The following is a 21,871-nucleotide window of genomic DNA, read 5'->3' on the forward strand; positions in this document are numbered from 1 at the left end:
GGTATCGGATATTGGATATTTAGCGTGTATTGATTTTCACCGAGGGAAGAGGATACAGCGGGTACATACGTACTTGATATTTTTCTAGTCTCTGGCAATGGACGTTGCGACACACCACGCTCGGCTTATTCAGCTTCTGAACGTGGCACGCAATCTCCAAGAATTGGTGAACATCGAAGATCCCGAAGATCGTTATGGCGAAGCCTTAGACGTTATCGTGAAGCTTCAGGATAACGTAGAGTCGTCGTTGAGGAAATTGTTGGCGTTTAGAGAGAGTTGGTGCAATCAGGAAGCACTAATGAACCGTTTGGAGAACTGGATGACGTCGGTGGAGAAGGAATTGGTCAGTATCCGCGATCCTTCAGGAGGCCATATACGCCAATTCTGGGTAAGTAATGAAAAATCGTTCGAACGATTAATATATTTGAAGAATTAAGTTAAAAAAATTGTTACAAATTCCTACAACCGAAGTTGAAACGTCGAAATTCTTTACACGTCGAATATTTCCGTTTTATTAGGAATTGAAGGCGCAATACGAGGTGCACAACAACATTCGAGAAGAAGCTAACAATAGCTTCGAGCAAGCCCTGAGAATAATTCCCTTATCGGACGAGATGTTACAAAGGCAGTTCCATCGTGAGGTTCAAGATCGCTGGAGCGACGTCTCGCAGAAAATAAACGACATTCAAGAGCAAGTAACTCGAAACATTTCCTCCGAGGACATTTCGTCCAACGAGAAGCTAAAACTCCTTGAGCGAGAACTAAACGAATTACGAATAACCGTCGATGGTTTTCACGGTGTTCTAAAGACAGAAGAAGAACTAGATCTATACATCGAACGTTTGACAGTCTTATTCGATAGGATCTGCTTGATCCAAGACGAGCTAGGTCGCCTGGGCTTGCTTCCCGTGGCAGAGAGCGAGAAGGTCGGTGTTCTACTATCTTCGGCTCGCAGAATAGAGAGCCAAATTAGCGAAGAGTTAGACGCAGCACAGTTGCTGAGGGAAAGGCTTCAGGCGATACAGCGTGGCCTTAGCCGCGTTAGAAAAGCCCATCAACGACAATCGTCTATATTGGATCAATGCGAGGGAAGCGAACAACAGGGAAGCGAAGTAGTCGCTGCTGCTGTGGATCGATGTCAAACTGTCGCCGACGAACTGGCGATTTTATGGCAGGATATCATGGGCCTTAGACAATTATTACACACTCTACCCACAGTAATGAGAGTCTCGGTATCGCCAGTCAGCGTCGAACGAGACATTTCCAACCTTCAAGACACTCATACAGACCTAGAAGCCAGATGTTCGCGATTGTTAACGTTGTTGAAGAACAGACTCGCCTTATGGAGAAGATTTGAGAAACAGTTGGAGATGGTACAGCAATCGGTTCAAGAGGCTGACTACATGATGGAATTGTTAACCGTGCAAGGATCTGTCGATTATGAAAGACTACTGAAAGCTACCGAAAGGCTAGAGGTAAGTTTGAACTTCTATGTCGATCGTGCAAAGGTAATCGTACGTTGTGTAAGTACGTTGTTCTTGGTTGGCTACTTACGTCACGCGAGCTAATTGTCGTTAATCAAGGAAGAATCCTAATCGAAACCGTGAGTCGATTCACGGCCCCCGATGTAACGTTTCGAGGCATCCAAGATTTACAATAACACGCCCCCGGTGCTCGTATGCTCGAACATTCCTTGAAAGTCTCTCGCGCCTCGGAATGCGTTAAAACTTGCAGAAGTTTGAATAACTAACCGAATGGTATCGACCGGCCTGCTTTTGCGCGCCCTCGACACCTCCAATCGTTCGCAATTGAAGAAACTAGTATGTAACTCCATCGTACAGAAAGCATTTCTATGAATATTCCAAAATAAGTTTCGCATAAAAGCTGGAAACCTAATATTAGAAACTTTGTTCATCGGAAAATATATACCTATGTAATCGACTTTTCGCCGATTACTATATGATATTTCCGAAAATAAGAAAAGAAGAAAATAAAAGATATTCTGGAAGGCATAATAAATTACGAACATTTCAGGTATGGAAGATTTCAAAGCTAAAGTTAAAGTTACTTAAAATATATTTGCTACATACATAGTCAATCTTTGAATATTCAAATATTTAATCGACTTTCATTCAAATATTTCAAACGTAAAACTTTTAAAAGTAAAGCGAGAATTCGCAAAAATTAAAATCCACTTACCCAACGCAGATTATCGATCGATCGACGCTCTCGCTGTACATCGAACTTCGAATATTCCATTTTTCAAATCTTTCAAATTAATACAGACTGAAAATTAAAAACACGCGTTCCCTGAAATTAAAATGAAGTGACGTACGGAAGCATTTCGATCGATGCTCTCACCGGAAGACGCACTTTCCTCTGCGATAACCTTCGCCACGTGCGAGGAAAGCGGCGCGATTCACAGAGCGCGCAGGCGCCTAACAAGTCTGGGATCGGTGTTATCGGAGGTCGTGTATCAGTGACACGAGTTCCGTGGTCGCGGTCGTGTCGAGCGCGCGTATTTGAACGTTCTCGTTCCCTCGTACAGTGACTGGCGACATAAGTGACACGCGAGTGCGTTTCTTCTTTCTTATTAAACAATCTTCCTCACTATGGAGGTCCTCAAACATTTCGATTTCGTTAACAAAATGAAACGCAAGAAATATTAAAAATGCGGCAACGCGAATCATGTGAGAAATTGGTGAAACGATCGACGCAAATGATCGTAAGAAACCGTCGAGCATACTTGTGCCCTGGACACGTCGAGTTGATTGAACGGAAGTAAGCATTGAATATTTATAAAAATGCAAAGTATCCGAACAATTGAAACTCGAGGACGTATCGAATTCTTCTTCAACTTCGTTTCACCATTACGTTAGAATATGCAATGTAGAGTTTGACTATCGTTTTAGGACATACGGATACTTTTTATTTATATGTTGTTAGTTCTTTATTATTTATTTATTTTTTTTGTTTCGTATTTGATATTTTTGGAGATAAGGGATAAACGTAACGGTGGAACGATAGCAGCGAACTCGTAATGTTTTGTCACTTCGTGGTGTCCCGTGTGTCGTAATCCTCTGTACAAACAAACCGAACCAGGTCGAAGAATGTGTATACAAATATGCAAAAAACGGAGATGACTCGTTATAGAAGGAACATAATCAACAGCTGTGCTCGAAAGTCGTTTTTAGTTTCGTCGAAACAAACAGTGTAATGCTTATGTTCCGTGTCTGAATAATTAGAAAAAATTAGTCGCGGATAGAAGTCCGTTGACGATTAAATGGTAATCGGCAACAGGTCGGGCCAAATGAATTGTCCTTGACGAACAACAGATATCGAGACATCGCGAGTAAAATCCCTCATTTACATTTTTCATGTGCGACGGTGACGCGGCCTGAAATTCTTCGATTCCACGTGACATTATTTGAATTACAAAGAATAAAAGAAAATCAATTCAAGGAATAAAGAAGGACAAACGAAAAGAGAGAAATGTTCACAAAATTCAATTAAAATCTTTTTTATTATTTTTCTTACGCTAGAATTGTGAATTACGATAGTCTAATTGGAAATTTTATTGAAAAATAATGAAAAGGGGAAAAGTATTTAATAGAAAGGTGCAATGATTCTTTACTGCTCCTTCTTTATACTCGAACATTATAATCGATCGAGCTTAAAATATTTATTCGTAATGTAAATTATAACTTCCATTTATCAAATATTCAAATATCAAAGAAGAAAGTGCAGTAATACTCCAAAACAACGTAAGAATAAAATTCTCCCGTGGCAATGCTATAAGTAATAAAAATGATGTGAATCATAATAAGCGCGATGCACGTCGAAGTAAAAATGAAGGAAACGAGCATGCAGCAGACGCTCGCTCATCCACATTGATATAATTATATACGAGGGATGACACAAACGAGCACGGTGGCCAGGATGTATGACGCAGTGATACGGTATGTAAACTATGCCATGTGGAAAAGCACGGATTTACTTAGCTTGTAAAGGAATCGATGTTTACGATCTCAGTACGGTAACGATTGTTTCCGATTAGATTTGCTTTCCAAAATCTTTGCCACGAGTTTACAAAATTCGGATACAAGGACAACAAGCGACCGCACCCAGCTGCGCATTTTTGACCTCCTGTTTGTTATTCCGCGTGCGGTACACATATGGCTTTGTTTGCTATAGATGAGTCGTTTTAGATAAGATTCTCTTCCTTTTTCATTAGTTTTTTAATTGGGGAAGCGAATATTTTTGCAACAGCTCGGTTTGTTTGTTAATTATTTATACAGCGATTAATCTCGAGATGCTTGTGCTACAAGAACAGATAATAATTATTAATATATTCGCATATGAGAAAGGAGTTTCACAAATGAACGATACTGTGGTGTCGTAAAATATGACTCTTTATTTAATTAACTACACGCGAAAAATCTTTTCCGATTAAAATTCATATTTCTTTCAGATATTTTTAATAAAAAATTGTTTTCTTCGCGTTTCAACACGACTACGTTTTCGTTATGCAATGCTCCTTCGATTGCTTTTATTTTTGACGCTCGGCTGATAACGTCATAAAACACTCGAGGAATTTTATTCTTGTCGGCTATATCATATAAAGCGGAAGCTCCAGGCCAGTCGCAACTTCCTGTTCCGTTAGTTATCGCAATACCGCGCCCACAAGAGCAGGCCGGTGCATTTTAGTAACTTCCGGCTCGCGAAAAATCGACCGATCAGCTTCGTTAAAATCGACAAGTGCACCATCGGCTGCCACCGTGGCACTTGACGGCTTGAAATAAACACGAAGCGAGTCACGATTATCCGAATTAATCGCACGTTACACGAGTTTCGGGATGCTATTTTCCTGTCGCGAAATTCCATTTCATTTTTCAATTAAAAAAAATTCCTAAGTAGAAACACGCGACTTAAGATTATTCCAGGACAAAAGATTCTAAAGTGAAACTTTTTACGAGCGTTAAATTGGAACAAATTTCCCTTCATTACAGTTTCACGCGATTTGTTCACGAAACTCATAGATTCTCAGCTAAATGAAACTTACGGTAATTTTACTTCACTTAAGTATCAGTTTAAAATAAATTCCTCGTTGAACATGAAGCGAAGAAAATTATAGAATTTGCTGAACGAATTCGAAGAAAAAGTTGCCTGGTGTAAAACGAGGTTTCGCTAGAAATGTACTGGCGGCTATTCGATTTCCGCCAAAAGGTTTCGCCGGAAAACCGTCAGCCAGGTGAACGAACTCGAGTACACGACACAAAATTAGTCCAACCACGTTCTGACCGAATTCGAGCCACACAGGCTTCGAAACGTGCTCGTAGTCTCGTGACTCAAAATTATTTATAGTGCATATTTAAAGGAAATTGGCACGTGCATTCTTCGAGCAGCAACGGCGATATACACATTGTTATGTAGTCGAATGTTATAGCGATTCCAATGATATCCCACGATCGTGCGAATATCCCGCGCTCCGAATAGTATTCTTTGCGTTCGAGAAATACGAGCAATCGGGCAACCAGAATTTTCTAACGAGTTGAAACTTCTGTCGAGCCGGCTCGAGCCTATACAACTTATCTTCCTTAGTTTAGATGTCCAATCTAACATTATTCCATTTTTCAAGGTATTATATTGAAATATTAAAATGTCTTCGTGTTTTCTACCTTTTAAGTATTGTTATATCATACAGGTCGTTAGAAAGTAACGATTAAATATTTGACATTGAATTTTAAAGGACACGGACGATGGAAAGAAAATGATAAAACTTCGAGCTTCTTTAGTTTTAAAATGGTAAATAGGACGTATTAGTTAAAGAGAGTAAAATATTTCTAATGCAGTAAATTAGATAATCCCAACTATTTTCTTTGCAAATATCTCTTTGTAAATATCCAAGAGACTAAAATATGCTAATAAAGATAACTTTATGTGGACGAAGAGAATTAGAAAACGTGTTTTAGAGGCCTTTCGAGTTAATAGCTACGACGGTCGCAATTAACCAAGAGATCATAGAGCAATACATTCATCGTTCGATTAATCGTCTCAAGAAACAATGGAACAATATGCAAAGTCTCTTCCTGTATCTATTCTTCCTGTGCTCGAGGTTATATAATGACTTGACGATTCCACGCGGTGGAAAGGAATAAAACCGAACCTTCTCGTATCGATGTAAAATATCGCGGAACGTACGTCAAAGATAATTTTAATCATTAGTAATATGCATGAAACGCGTGCAAAGTGTATTTTCCCTGCTTAGAATGTTTATCTTATATGGAGAACCCGTATACGATGAAATCACTAGCCAAACGCGGTTATCCTTGGCTACATCGTGATATATTAACATATGCCAATGGAAAATAAAGGTTATTATAAGAAGAAGTAGCGAGTAAGAGTCAACGAAGAGACAGTTAATCGTTCGTACAAAATCAATTAAAGTTTCATTGAACCCCGGAGGTCCGATAAAAGAAGCCTTTCTGCGCGAGTTCGCTTCTTTGATCCGTATAGCGAAACGAGGATAAACAAACCGATTAAAGGAACTCGACCAAATACGTTTAATCGTATTGTGTATCGTACAATAAAAAAGGACACAGGGGTCCTATAATCCTTGGTAATTGATCTCCTATAGAAGATAGATTTTACCCATTAGGGAACTAAAATATTTCCAATTTTTATAAATATATTCCAACATTATTATATTATTGCATTTGTTTAAAATAATTTCATACACAAATGCACATACTTCCTCTAAGTAAAAAGCATCGAACTAAGCAATGCTAAAATTTTATGAACTGTTCCAATTACACTGAACTTCTTATCAAAGAATTCCACTAAATCTTTCGTCGACTTTCTGCAAGTTGCTCCGACAATATCCGAATTCACGTCGGGCAAGAGCACAGGAGAGGAAGAGAGACGGGACGCAAAAACTTGTGTATGTGTGGGTTGTGTACGAACGGAAATATTTTATCTTATTGCAGGGTCTGAGCGGTGATTTGGGCGCGCGAGAAGTTCTCATTGGCGAATTGCGAGAGGCTGCCGAACCTCTGCGGGAGGGTTGCGCTGCAGAGGTCCGCGAGAAGGTCGAAGCAGCGGTAAATGAGGCCGTACAAGCCTGGGAGGACACCAGGGCCGAATTAGATGCCCTTTGCACCAAGTATCAGCACGCGTGCAGATTGTGGCAGCAGTACAAAGACTCGAGCGCCGCTGTTAAGGCCTGGGTGGACACGCAGATGGACAGCGTCGCCAACCTGCCACCTGAAGAGGCCGTCAAACACATCAAGGTACGCGCGAACGTCTCTTTATTTACGAAATTTGCACAGCTGGCTAGTTAGTTTATTGGTCGATTGATCGGTTCACGCGTGATCGGCACATGCCTCCACTCTTTTGAATTTTATGATACTTTGGATTTTATCTGAAAGGAGAGGAAACACGAGATACAGCGTTATCGTGAAAATGAAAAATAGAAGCGTGAAGAGATTAGGAGAGAAAGAAAGAGAGTAGCTGAAAGTGGAAAGTTTCTGTAAATCTATATTTAGCGTGCGAGTCATCGAATTTGGAATCGTAATTGGCTCAAAGTGTCAGATACCACCGAAATTTTCTATAGCCTTTGTTGCCATTTCTAAACTGGGGATTCTATTGTCTTTCGAACGATTCAGAGAGTGAACTGTTTTTATCTCTGTGACTCATCGGTGAGCATCGGCTAATGAATTTTGCCGGTAACGCAAGTAACCACGAGGGATCAACTGGCAAGGTAAATGTGATAAAGCTAGCCGTATATATCGTAATGTTAGATTAGACTGTTAGACGAATACGAATGTAAAAAAAAAAAAAAAAAACAGCCGAGCAAATGTTTGGACGTCTTCGAACGTCTTTATGATTTTTTTTTTCGTTTGAACGTTAGCAAACTAAACGGTAGAATCCTCAGTTTGCTTTCGTATATTATTACTTTAAAGGCTTGACAATTTATGCTGGCAGTGGCCATTAACGTTATCACGTCATATATCGATGACATAATATTTATCAGCAAAACACGGTAACATTTGTACACACTGTCGAACAAGACAATCTGTTGGGTCTAGATAAGCCGAAAATGTTGTATCTGCTAAAATTCGTTAACCCATCTTCACCCATCGACATTGCGCTTCATAATTTTTTTCTGTTATCCTTCCTTTCGCTTATTATTCTGTTTTCCTTCGAATGATTAATAATTATTCTGACCGCACTTTAGCTACAAAAAAACGTCTATTAATTATTTACATTACTGTACCCAACCGAGTATTTATAGGTATCCGTTAGATACAAAAGTCAATACCGAACCTGGTATCTACTCTCGCTAAACACAAGATCAATAACCAAGCAATCATCTCATCCATTTAAAATCATAAAAAAGCATTTTCCCGCCACCGACAAAGTCGATGTCTGCCTCTTAGTACCGTGAAACCGGTGAACCATGACTCTACTCCTGCATCACTCATGAAAAAAAAAAAGTCTCAGTTCAGACAAAGCGATAGTGCGAGCAGAACGTCATCGTCCCTTGAATGGGAGCCTCGGGGTAGTGTCATCGTCCCCACCACGCCTAGTGCGGCACAACGGACGTAGAAGGCACGATTCACCCTACGCAAGTGCGCCGAAACGTGGCTGCGAGGGTAGGTCGTTGAAATACGGGGCAACAGAGTCTCTCCCCACTCGAGTCTCAGGGTATGCGCATCGATCCCCGAAGAAGCGAGGACGCCAGTCTGGTCCAGAGCGTCGAGACGCTTGTTTCTTCACACATCTATTCTATAATCGTCGACGTGTCTCTGTGTGTGTGTTCACTATCCGTCTCGTTTCTCCGTGTATTATTATCGTTTCTTCGAGAGACCGACCGATAAGCGTACATCGCTCGTAAACACGTTTCGCAAGCATAGCAATTCGCGCGATTATGCGCGTACCATCGACGGTGGCCAAGAACCGTGTCCAGTTAATCGAAAATTCGAACCGCATACCCGATGTCGCGACGACACGTGCCCGATTTGCTCCTTCTACCGTCGGCTTGTCCGTCCGCGGGTGGATTGTGCGTGACGTGCTGTGAAAAATAGGAACGATGAACAGTGACCTAAATTAAGAAGCATGTGCACACCCGAGGAGATAAAGGTACGATCGAATTGGGATTCTGCGATATCAAACGTGCCCGGCTACGCTGAAGGACGGTTCTGCTCTCCTATAAATCTGTGCGGTTTATCGATTTTTTTACGTCTTGCCGTGTTTAGAGAATTTATATGGTGATACAGGTGGTTTTATTAATTAAATTTTACACGATCGTTTTAGTTATTCTTATGTGATTAAAATTTACGTGATTTTTCGGCAATTTTATACGTTTGCTATCATCGTTCTTACAGCGTTGGTTTCTACTGCATACTTGAATTTATACGTAGATTTTAGTTGTTTTTATTTGATTAGAATTTACACGATGATAAACGAAGATGATGTATTGTATTCGTTACATGAATTATATATATATATAGATATGTTGTTTCAGCGTGATTCAATTATAGTATACAATCTATATCGACATCGATATATGACGTTCGTGGTTCGAGGCGTGGGATAATTTTGTGTTGGAACTGTGTAATCCGGCGCACGTGTGATGCAACGAACTGGAATAGAATTTCTGCGGAGTCTTCGTGCATGACACTGTGCGCTAATCTAGTAAATTGTAGTTTGCATTCGACGTCCCTACTACTGTGACTATTCCTTATCAAAAGATGCAGTTGTGTGGCTGTCATCGAGCGATCGTGTACCGGTATTCTTACGTTTTTGATTTAGAAAAGGATATCGAAGAATCGCGAATGATACGGAAGTAAAAAAATGCTTTCATAATCTTGGGAAGGTAACACGCGAAACTGAATGCGCGTTTCGTTAACTTAAAATGCACGTAGGCAAAAATAAACTGAATGCAGACTGAAAACTCGATCGAAACGCATCTACTATTTCGCGCATTTGTCATTGCAAGTCGATTTTTCTCCTTTTATTTCTCCACAATACCTTTCTTTTCTCTTATTCTCGTTTATTAATTCGAATCATTCATTCCTGAGCGCCCCATTCACGTATTCTCGTTCACACATGTCTGCGTGTTCATGGCTGCCATGAATTTCAAAAAGCATTCGCTCGCAGCCTGCTATCTCCGGTTTCGTTTCTCAAACAATAACACGCGTTTATTTCTAGCATACAGACAACTCCCCTATCTTTGACGCGTATTTAACAGGTTTCTGGAATCCTGCTGCGACCACGAAACTATCATAACAGCTCGATACTGAAACACTTTAATCACCATGTTTGCAATTAGCGCTAACACGTCCCGATAAATTTAGATAAAACCAGTACGGAAGTGTCGTTTTCTTTACACCATTTCCATCACCGTGCCGGTAAAAAAATATAGAAAAGATCATTTGTAACTCGAACGAGAGCATCGAACACTCAGAGCCGTTCCACTGAAACTGAAATGCATCTGTCAAATGTACGTATAACTCTAGATGGATCACGTGTCGTTTCATTGTGATACGTGATGCTTAAAAAATATCATACGTACATCGATAAGTTCGCGAGATATCTTGTTTATAGAATTGCATCAACGACATTGCGTTATGAGACATTTCGTACGTGAATGTAAAAGGATTCGTAATGATAAATGTAGAATATTTGAAAAACACCATTTTTTTCTTTTATACTTGCTTTACATGAAATGACATTTGACTGTGAATATTAAACGCGAGATGTTTCTTCTATAACGTTACACAAATCACATTACACCGTGTGGTATCTCGTCCAAGGATGCGTAGGGATTAGAAACTCCCTCAAGCGTAGAATGTCACCACACTCTTAAAAACACATACAAACTTCGTTCATTTTCCTTTTATATAATACATTTTACATGTTCAAACACGCGAGATATCTTGATAATAACGTCGAATAAGCAACGGTACTCTGTTGTCTACGGTTAAAGAGAGGTTGATCGTCTCTGAGGAGAGAAAACCTTAACTTCGATTTAAAGATTGTCGATGGAAACTAAATATCAACCTAAGAGTACTATTCACTTTTTGACAGATTTGCGAGGAAACGATGGCGGAACACAAGGAGAGGCTGGCGGAGCTTCAAGGGCTGGTGGCGCAGATCGCGTCGAACGTCGGTCTGGACGCGAGTGGACCGTTGAACTGCGAAGTGGAGGCACTCGGACAGCGTCTGGATGACATCCGTGAAACTCTGTCGTGTCTAGCGGATGCGGCAGACGCCCGTGCCCTCAACCAGGAGCTCACACGTGGCGATTTATGCCAGACGAAAAATTTCCTGGACTCGGTCCAACAGGCAAGTTGTTACGTAATCCTTTCGTGAAGCATTTATTTTTTTCCCGATATACTTCCTGCTTTAACTAAACGTTTTCTAGCTTCTCCTTTTTTTTACTCGTTTCATCCTTTGCTTCCTAGTTTCATGGCAGACTGCGAGGTAAATCTCACTTTGATTGCATAACGCGATCGATAGAGCGTAACGAGTGTTTTATTTTTATAATATGGCGATATCGGGAGGACCTTTCAAGCTCCTTTTTGCATAGAAAACGCTTTCAATCGGATCGTGCATTAGTCGTAAATATAAATATCGCGTAATTTATTATTGGCAGAGATGAAGGTATTAAATATCGGAGGTCTATGAATAGAGAAATTGTAATAGCCAGGAAATCGAGAATCCGAATAAGGAGTTAACTCATCCTACTCGATTAACGAGTTTGATATATTTCGAATCAAATATTTAATTAATTTTCAGTTAAACGATTATTTACTTATTCGCTTATTCGATTGTGAATTAAACGTGGAAATGATCTTAGTGAAAAGTTATAAGAAAAATCGATGGACTCTTATTACACGAACTTGAAATATATCGAACGCTTTCTCTTCCATCAAGTTCGAATAGACGAAGTTATACATTATAATGTAGTTTAAGCTTAGCTGCTGCGTGAATGTAAATGATCTAACGATGACAGGTTAAAGCTCTATTACCTCTCTGAATAATTCATGAAGTATTAGACGCTTTGAATTTATCTCTCGCTTCAAACGCGTTTGCAAGACAAATGAAAAGTTATGATTCAAATGATAAATCTGGATTAAACCGTGAAGTTCCTTTTATGCGATTATCACTTTTGGGAATTTGGTCGGTATCCGAGATTTGTAAATATTTTGGACCCGTGGTATAGTTATCGGTGGAAAACGTCTTGACACGTGCGCTTAACATCGTACGGTGAGCGAGTACGTGTTTATTTAAATTAGCGCCAGACGCTGCTAGGGACATAACTACTCTTCCTCAACGGAGGTCATTGTTCGATACAACGTTAGAATTCGAACAGAAATCGAATCGGCCGGAATCTTATTGGAGAACGAGTATAAACACTTTCAACTTCCAGGCTTTTTCTTTTTTTTTCCTTCCTAAGTACGTTGGTTATAGGTTTGTAAAACATTTTACTGTAGTTTCCAATCAAATCTTTAAAACCAAATCAATGTTTCAAATCTTCAAGACGATGAAAAATTTGTAAGTTTAAAAGATCCGTCGGCATTTGAAATTTAAAAAGTCTGTAAGAGTTTCCAACTGTGACAGTTAATTAAGGTTTCAAGTTCATAAAATTCGTAAAAATTTGAAATTTAAAGTCAAAACGGAAGATTGAATTATGCCGAAACGATAGACTTGACATAACGAATAACAGTTAATTTGGGATCAATGGATCGCGCAGAAAGTGAATCAGCGCATCGCGGCGCGCCGTCTGAATTCCACAGGGGCGCGTTTCTGAGAAGCGAGGTTTCTAAAGTAGTAAGCTTCGTACTCGTTGAAGAACAGCATATGCTCTTCTTATTCTGGCCTTCGGAGATTCATATGCAAGTACAAGATACCGCGGCTCGAACGTACAAGCGAAACCTTATAAATTCCACTTTCTTCCATGCGTAGTAAAACTATTTATCTCGTGGTAACCAGTAGAGAAAATGATAAATATCGATTTTTTCCTTCGCTTAATCCTCCGACGTAACATTTTACGGCAATCTAACCGTCGATGTTTCAAGTGGCTCGAAAATACACTCGAGCACACTGGTTACAAAATATATTGCTGATGGCTATTTTTATTATCGTACAAGGCTAACCTAATAGATAGAGGAAGCGAGTTCTCGAACGAACCTTGGCCGATTCTGCTGTGTCTCGAGTAATTTGAATTCGCTTGGAATTTTTTGAAAGGAACCCACGAATCGCAACTGCGGCTGCCTGTCAAGGTGATTCCTCTGGCTGCGTCAATGGAGTATATCGTTGTATACGCGTCCGTCAGTTTCCGGCGTGCTATCGGGTGCTTGGCACAGGCCTCGATCATTATACCTCGCACGCGCGTTTATATTTTAATCGCGGTAGTTCCGAAACACTTTGTTGTGTCAAGGCCGAAGGGCTTGAGGCCGGGGTGGCAATTACATCAGTCACGAAATCCGCAACAGCTGAATCCGGACGTGCACCCTCTCGACGCGAAACTTTTGCCCCTAACGTACAAGGAGTATGCGACTTCGATTGTGTTTCCGATCGAATTTCACTGTGGATAGTTTATACTGATTCTTCGTTTGTCGGTGGAAATTCCCAAGGACAGGAGGAAATAGAGCCGGAAAAGCGGTATCGGAAAATAGCAAGCAACGAAGCGAAGCGCACTTGAGATAGGGAGGGAGAACGTCTTATACCGGGAAGACTCCTTTTTTAATCAGTCTCGCTTAGATTTACGGAATTTCATGTATTGAAGGCAGATTTACTTTTTCTTCCGCTAATTATCTTTTGTTTCAAATAAATGGATAGCTTTAAGTGGAAGAGGAGTAACATCTCTCGTTATTTTTTTAAATATGTCAAATTTAGTCGCCTTTTCTATACGTTAGGTACCTTTTTTTCTAAAGTAAATCGATCGTTTTAAGTATCCGAATAAAGGTTAAAGTTATTGCTTATTGCTTTTTAGCAAATACATGGTTGTAGAGAAACTAAATATTAGGAAGTTTTAGCTTCTGCTACGTTAGTTATTCTTTGTCTAAGATAAATCAATTATTTGGTATTCAAAGAAAAGATTCTTTATCCAAAATAAATCTCTTATTTGAAATGACCACGTGTTTAACAAGATTTATTATTTTCTTGCAGAGCCTCACCTCGGTGAGCCAAGGCGAGTCGAAGGAACAGTTGAAGCTCCTTCGTAACCATCTTCTCGCGCTCACGTGCACGGAACCACAGCTACAGTCGATCAAAGAACGCACTCTGGAGGTATCGACGCAGGAACTATCCGTAGTCGAGGTACTGCAACGATGGCAGAACGTCTTCAGAGAAACCTTCCAACAGTATCACCGGTTATCGGCTCATCTAGTCAAAACGCAGGATGGTGCGACTGCCCTGAAACTCTGGCAGGAGTATCTGTCCGACGTGCAAGATTTCCTATCTAACGACGTGTCCGGTGACTACAACGGTTTATCGAAACACAGAAACCTGTGCGAGGTGCATCGAAATCTCCTGACCGACCAACAGAATCTCATTCTCACCGTTCGATCGGAAGAGGGCAGTAACTTATCGACAACGGAACAATTCAACATCCTGACGAATTTGCACAATGAAACGTTGGCTGCAATTATGGAAAGACACGCGGCGGTGCGTGACAGATTGGCCGCGTGGGACAGGTACAAATCGGACCAAACTAAATTGCTGTCCTGGCTAAAGGAAATAGAAAGAGAACGAAGCCAGTTACACCTTCGATTCATCCAGTTACAAAGGCTAAACGAAATTCTTCAGAGGATACAGGCGCTGCTGGATAAAATAGAGCAAGGCAAATCTCAATTGGAGTCTCTGCAAGAGCAACAAGAAACTTTGCTCGTGAACTGTGACCAGACACTAGCCATGTCTATTCGAATGGAACTTGCAGCTCACGCTCAAAGGATCGCCAATCTTAGTTCTAGTCTCGAAATCTGGAGAGACTACATACCGAGGATACAAAAGTTGTATGCAGAATACGAAGAACAGGCGAAGCACATCACGACAACGTTTTATGAAATTGGTCAAACACTCAGTGCAGCGTTCCACGCGAGGCCTGCCAGTTTGTCAAATACCAAGCAGCAACTGGAATCTATTCAACAACTGCAAAACAGACTAGCCGGCATGACCACGGATTTAGAGTCGCTGTGTGTGATCACAGAACAGCTGAGGGAGTGTCTGAGCCCCATCGATATGAAATCGTTGAATCAACAACAGGCGCTTCTTCGGTTGCAGCACGGAGACCTCGAACACCAGACCGCGTTGCTTATTTGTAGGTTGGACGAGCGTTGCGATCTTTACGATCGTTGGAAGGATAGATCGGCCAGGTTACTTACGTGGATAGACGAGACTGAGATCAGAATTCAAGACTGTGACACAATGGCGCCGAACGAACCTCAGGAGACCCTGAAGAGACTGGAGTGTGATCTGCAAGCGGATATCGCGTTGAAACAGCTAGAACGGTTGTGGATACAGAACACTGGCCAGGATCTGATAGAGGTAGCCGAGGAAGAGGAAAGCGAAAGGCTACAGCGAACTCTAGACGAAGTGAACGAGAGATGGGAACGGCTGCTGGCTATGGGAAAATCTAGAGCCAGCAAATTGGTCGATTTGATGAGAACTATGGATACGTTGGAGAAGAGGATAAGCGAGTTAAGGAGCTGGTTGGCCAGCGTGGAGTCTCAATTATCGGAGACGTTCGTGATCGAGGAGATCACTCAGAACTGCATCGACAAGAAGCTCGACGATCACGAACATCTTCAGAAGACTATCGAAGCAGAAAGCGGAAACATCGGCGAAGTGTTGAATCTCTGCGAAATTCTGTTGAGCGACTGCGACGCCTGGAAGACTTCCTTCAACACGGACGCGATAAAGAACGGAATGGAAGGTTTGGAGCGTAGGTGGACAGCGACCTGCGTGAAATCTGCAGAGAGGAAAGGGAAGATCATTCTCGCATGGAAAATTCTTCAAGAACTGGAGAAGATCAGAGCGGAACACGGGGGCTGGCTCGAAGAAATCGACGTGGCCCTTTCAGAATTGGAGAACAACCTGGATGAAGTTTCCAAGGAAGAATCGAAGAAAGCCATTGAGAAAACCAGAGGCATCTTCGATGATATAGAGGCGCACGAATCGGTGATCAAGATAATCGAACAAAACTTTAGTCGTTTAGCTAGGACAGGTCTGGAACCAGATAATCTAAAGTCGCTTATCAGCGAGACTAGACGGCTTATCGATAAGTGGCAAACGTTGAAACCTCGAACGAACGCTATTCTACTGGCGCTCCAACAGGGACAGAAGAATTATCGAGATTTCATCACGGTACACGGCGCGGCGGTCGTCGGATTAACACAAGTCGACGTTCGACTGACCACGACGCAACATTTAGCTACGTTTGAGCAAAAATCCTCGACACGTCGAAGACTACAACAGTTGAACGAGATCGAGGAGGAGCTTCGTACGCAGAACCTCACATTGCAGAAAGCGGATGAGTTGGCGTTGAAGGTTATGCAAGAATGTCATCCGAATGACGTGGCGACTATCCAAGAGCTGGTGGACGAGTATCAGGTGCTATGGAAAGATATAAAGGATAGAGTAGCTTCGTTGAGAGCGGAAATCGAGGGACAGGAGAAGTTGGAGGTTGACGAAGCTGTGCAGGTGGAGACGTTGAAATTCGAACAGGACACTGCTGTTCAAGTGGACACTTTGCCGAGGATAGTGAGGATGACGTCTAGCGATGCCTATCTGATAGAATTGGAAGCTGCTCTGATTGAGTGCAACGATGCGCTGGATACGCTGGAAATAGCAATTACGCCGGATCCTGTCGCTGGACCTGGATTAAACACAGCTGCTAAGAATATTGTAAGTTTGGATATTATTCGAGTGCTCTAATAGATAGAATAATAAATATCTATTGATATTCAATGAGTAATTTATAACAAAGTGTTTCAAATGAAACACTTCATTGTGATGTTTAGCGAAAAATCTATTGATTATTGGCAAATGTGAAATTATTGCCATTTAAGAAATACAAGATGACTTCAGTTTCTTGTGTAAGAAAAATTCCAAAAGCTTTTTTACGCTGATAGATGCTTAATATTAATAAATTTCGTTTGAAATATTTTTTGATCAACTGTTAGAACCAGAATCTAAACATCATGGCAATTGATTAATGCTATCCCTATATAATTGTTGAAATATCACGTTTGAAATATCTTTTATTTAACAGAGTAAACTAATTGGAAGCTGTCAATCGTCGATCGAATTGGTTCGTCACTTGCACGGGTTGCTCATTGAGGATGGAAAATTAAACGCGCAGGTTGCCAAGGCGAACGAAGTAGCGGCGTTGACGAACAGATACGAAAATCTGTTAATCCTGGCGAGAACGCGAGAACAACAAATCAGAGAACTCAGGTAGGATCGTTTACTTTAACACGTATAATTAACTACCTAATTACCGTTACTATAACAGACATTGTCATTAGACGTTATTGTACCTGTTTCAACAAAACCAATTGAATGTTAAACCAGAAATTTTTCGCGCGCAGGTCACCTAACTCTGACGTTTACACCTTTCCCTGTGATCAGTGAGTGTTCCCATTTCGCACTAACAGCTTCTCATTAACGTTCTGTTAACGATCTCCGTTCATTCCATACCTGTTTTTCTCGTAGTAAACTCTGAACATTAGCATGCCAAAATAGTTCACTTTCCAAAAATTTCGTCTAATTATAAAAAAATGTAAATATAGATATGACAGCAAAAGATATGAAATTTTGTATATTACAGCGATAATGGTAGATTAACCTGTCCCTTGTGTTCGCGCCGTAACTGGGCTCAATTGGAGAACGATCTCTGGAGATTAGAAAAATGGCTGGAATTCGCAGAAGGCACGCAAAGCGAACAACATTCGCCACCAAGCAACATAGAACAATTGGAGGATGTCATACAAGATCACAGAGAATTTGTACTCGATTTGGACAGTCATAAGAGTATTCTAGTCAGTCTGAACACTGTCGGCGCTCATTTAGCCGATCACACGGAGGAACTGTGTCGAGCGATGCAACTCAGAGACAGATTAACCGTCGCAAACACGAGATGGGAGAAGGTGTGCAACGTGACTGCACATTGGGAGGAACAACTGCAAGTTGCGTTGATGTCGAACCAGCAATTCCATCGTATTATAGAGGAACTGCTTACCTGGTTGGAGAAAACGGAAGATAGTATACGAGCCAGCGAACCGGTCGACTTGACCGAGTCGACGGAAATTATGACCGCCAAGTACAATAAATTCAGGTATGTTTTAAGAATGTTAGATTCCAATGACCGTAAAAGATTACATAAGTGTAAGATGGTACATATATAGTAAATGAATACTTTCACTTAGAACGAATGGTTCCTTTCATTTTTCAGATTTTCTTTCCTTCGTATTATGACTTATTATCTTTATTTATAATTGTTCCAGCATCTACTAAATTAATCAAACAACAAAACAAATATTTCGTATTTTTCAATAATTACAAGCTGTTGCAAACTATCAACGTTTATATCGGAATAATTAGAGTTGTAACTATTTCGCGTATTCCATCCGAGAAGAGAGTGCAGTTAAAACAAAATCTTTCTCTTTTCAGAGAACTGAGGAGCGATCTGGAGCGGTGCGAGCCCCGAGTTCTGTCGCTTCAAGAGTCGGCTAATCAATTACTAGACGAGAAAGGCGAAACCAGAGCACGCCTACAGGAATTGCGACTCAGATTGCAGTCCCTTCGCCGACTGACTGGTATATACGCGTTGAAATTAGGGGCAGCTTTGGGAATGGACCCACGAGATATTGGACTCGCAGCCACAACTTCTTCTCTCGCTTCCCTCTCTCACGATGTAAGCTTCGTCTTGTATCTTTCTCACTTTCCTCTTAACTGAATATTCGAAACGAAACAAAGTCCTTACTATAGAATACTCTTGATATTTAATTTCTGTAAAAACGAAGTAGCTTGTTAAAAATATTTCCAGGGAACGTCGATGCTCTGAGGCTACTTGCTGGAACTCGATGGTTCTCGCTTCTTAAATGTTAGACCTCAGTGTAGCTATATGTGCACTTACGTCGTAGGATCACGTTAATCGATACTTGAAACACGGGGCACGGATTGCAATAAAGATCCAACGAATATCGAATACGAAATGATAGATGACCATCTGGAACAGTTCTATGAATAGTTTATGTATGAAAGCATCGCTGATAATGTCTTTCGTATCTTTTCCGATTGGATAAAAATAGATGTGATGAAAGAATCAAACATGATTCTACGTTTTTCTCTTCGTACTTCGTTTTAATTCGCAGTTTGTATTTTACACGATGAACACTGTCAATGATATTCATCGTGTAAGATATATACAAGGCAAATTAAAATAGATATCCTAAAATTACGTAATGTTGTTCCTGGTTGGAATTTTATTATTCCATGTCCCGTGACAGTAGCATTCACACGCACAGTACCTTATTGTTTGTGTTTTCTCTTTTACTGTATTGTAGCTACTCGACGAAGCTGCCTCTGGAACCTCTCAGCCCCACGACGCACCTGGCACAACGTATGTTTTCTTCATTTTCTGTTTGAAGTTCTGAGCTGTGTTCTCCAATACGATTTCTATGCATTTACATGTATAAACGCACATAAAGTTGCCTTAATATCTCGACATCGAACAGAAAACTTGGAGAACGTAAGCTCGGACAGATTTAACTTCCAATACTATTCGTGGCTGAAAAGATGACTTGCGATCTTTTACGCTTCCCTTTTAATCTATAAATGTAAACGACATAGACGACACTATCTCAATGACAAAAATACGCGTACGCTATTTTTAAGATTACACTATAAATCAATGAAATCTGCATTCCTTTGACTAGCCAACTCTTCAGCCACGAACGATGGTCTGTTTAAATAAAGTATCATTTCCAAAACTCACGATCGAAATCATAATAAATACGAAATAAACGCGCGTGTTCCAGTGGTGACGATGGCGAACGTACGGTATTATCTCGGGGATACCGTTTCCTGGGCCGAGTATTGCGAGTATCCTTGCCGATCCAGGCGCTGATGCTGCTGCTCCTCGGCGTCGCCTCGTTGGTACCATCCGCCGAAGAAGACTACAACTGCATGCTGTCGAACAACCTCGCCAGAAGCTTCACGCCAATGGTCGTCTATCCGAACGGGCCACCTCCTATCTAATGATAAAGAAACCTAATCTCGGACGCACCGATTTCGTAGGGCCCAGAAGAATGTTCAACCGAAATATTCAAAGAAGTCGCGGGAAGCGGAAACGCGAGATCGCGCACGATCTGCGTACATATGTACCTACTTAACTAGTCTGTCATATGGCGATCCATTGATGCAATCGATAAGAGAGATCAATAATAGATCTGATTTTTTCGTACGTCGCGATTCTCCTCGAGATGGTCGAACGTTTAAGCAGAACTATAATGTTCGACTATCTTGATGAGAAAAAAAAGAAAAAACTGGTCAGACACATTCTTCTATAGACGATGATTTTACACGTAACAGACTAATCTAGACTGAAAAGGCTCACGTTGGGATATACTAAACTGAAATCCAAATTTTTTGGCCTTAAATCTAGTTGGATTAAAGCAGGTATAGCGCCTTTGATCTGACCACGTCCCAATGAAAGACTACGTTTAAAGACAGTACGAGCAACGATGCTTGCTATTCGGAAATTCAATGAATAATTCAGTTGTTCTTTCGTTGGATCTTTTCGTTTGCCCTTAATATAAAATTCGATGATTTTCATTCGTTTATTCATCGTTGGTATTAAAGGTACAAATTTGTATATTCTCCGTTTGTATAAAATTTGTAATATAATTGGACCTTCTCGTAGACAAACTTTAAATAACAAATTGTAATCTTTTTAAAACATGATTTCTATCTCTCGCTTCTAAAATTGTATAGATTATATTGAGGTAATTACTTACGTTAAATACTATTTAACATATTGATGTCGACATACGTTAAAAATGTTACTTAACGAATATATTCCATGATAGCGTGATATTACATACAATACCAGTTCGACTTTATTTTTTATACGTTGCATTTATAACTCGAAGGAAAGTAGGCAAAGAGCGAAGCTCGATTTTCTATATCGAGAACGAAACGTCCACTGACCGATATTTCAGAGCGTGATCGCGATTAACGCGATTAGTCATTGGTGCTAGCTCGACCGCTATAGAGAGAAACATAATAATTAATTATAATATATTATTATCATCGAGGTGTTTTCGAATTGTTCTCCTTTCCGTTCTTTTTTCTACGATTTCTTAGGGTAAACAGTGGATAAGGGAAAAAGCGAAGAAGGGAAGGATAGAATAAAAAGAAAAACGAAAAAAAAAAGACACAGACGTATCGCATAATAACCGAAATCGCATAATGAAATTACCGACGACACCTCGCACGAGGTGCATCTTTTTCGAACGAGAACGATACACTTTCGGATACGCACAAAAGGATCATGAGTTTATTATTCGAGGTACAAAATAAGAGAACGACTGTATTTAACGGCCCGCTAGTTTCGCTTCCTAATTTATCGATATCTTGCTTGCTGCGCGACCGAGCTTTGTTATGTATTTTTATAAGGACAGAGCTTTCCGAAGACGGTGTACATCTGTCGATGTAATATAATTATAATAAATTAAAACCTATAGAGGCTTCATTTCTTTCCTCCTTCTTTTACAAACACTATTTGTCTCCCGATGGGATTAATCCATTTTCAATGTCTAGAAAGAATTCTATGTCGTTAACCGTATACTATACAATT

General features: G+C 40.6%; 1 protein-coding gene across 1 annotated transcript in view; it reads left to right on the top strand.

The window, feature by feature from the left end:
• The window catches only part of LOC126869527 (nuclear anchorage protein 1-like), a 46,836-nt gene extending 25,070 nt beyond the window's left edge, over window positions 1–21,766 (top strand). The window contains exons 8-18 of the mRNA XM_050626177.1: window positions 89–388; window positions 519–1,475; window positions 6,987–7,289; window positions 11,092–11,349; window positions 14,179–16,914; window positions 17,282–17,466; window positions 17,601–17,639; window positions 17,840–18,346; window positions 18,682–18,925; window positions 19,578–19,633; window positions 20,052–21,766. Coding sequence (XP_050482134.1) covers window positions 89–388; window positions 519–1,475; window positions 6,987–7,289; window positions 11,092–11,349; window positions 14,179–16,914; window positions 17,282–17,466; window positions 17,601–17,639; window positions 17,840–18,346; window positions 18,682–18,925; window positions 19,578–19,633; window positions 20,052–20,271 — 5,805 coding nt within the window. The 3' untranslated portion in view covers window positions 20,272–21,766. The remainder of the gene's footprint in view (window positions 1–88; window positions 389–518; window positions 1,476–6,986; window positions 7,290–11,091; window positions 11,350–14,178; window positions 16,915–17,281; window positions 17,467–17,600; window positions 17,640–17,839; window positions 18,347–18,681; window positions 18,926–19,577; window positions 19,634–20,051) is intronic.
• The last annotated feature ends 105 nt before the right edge of the window (window positions 21,767–21,871 follow it).

Source organism: Bombus huntii, chromosome 9 (genome assembly GCF_024542735.1).
Source record: "Bombus huntii isolate Logan2020A chromosome 9, iyBomHunt1.1, whole genome shotgun sequence".
NCBI lineage: Eukaryota > Metazoa > Arthropoda > Insecta > Hymenoptera > Apidae > Bombus > Bombus huntii.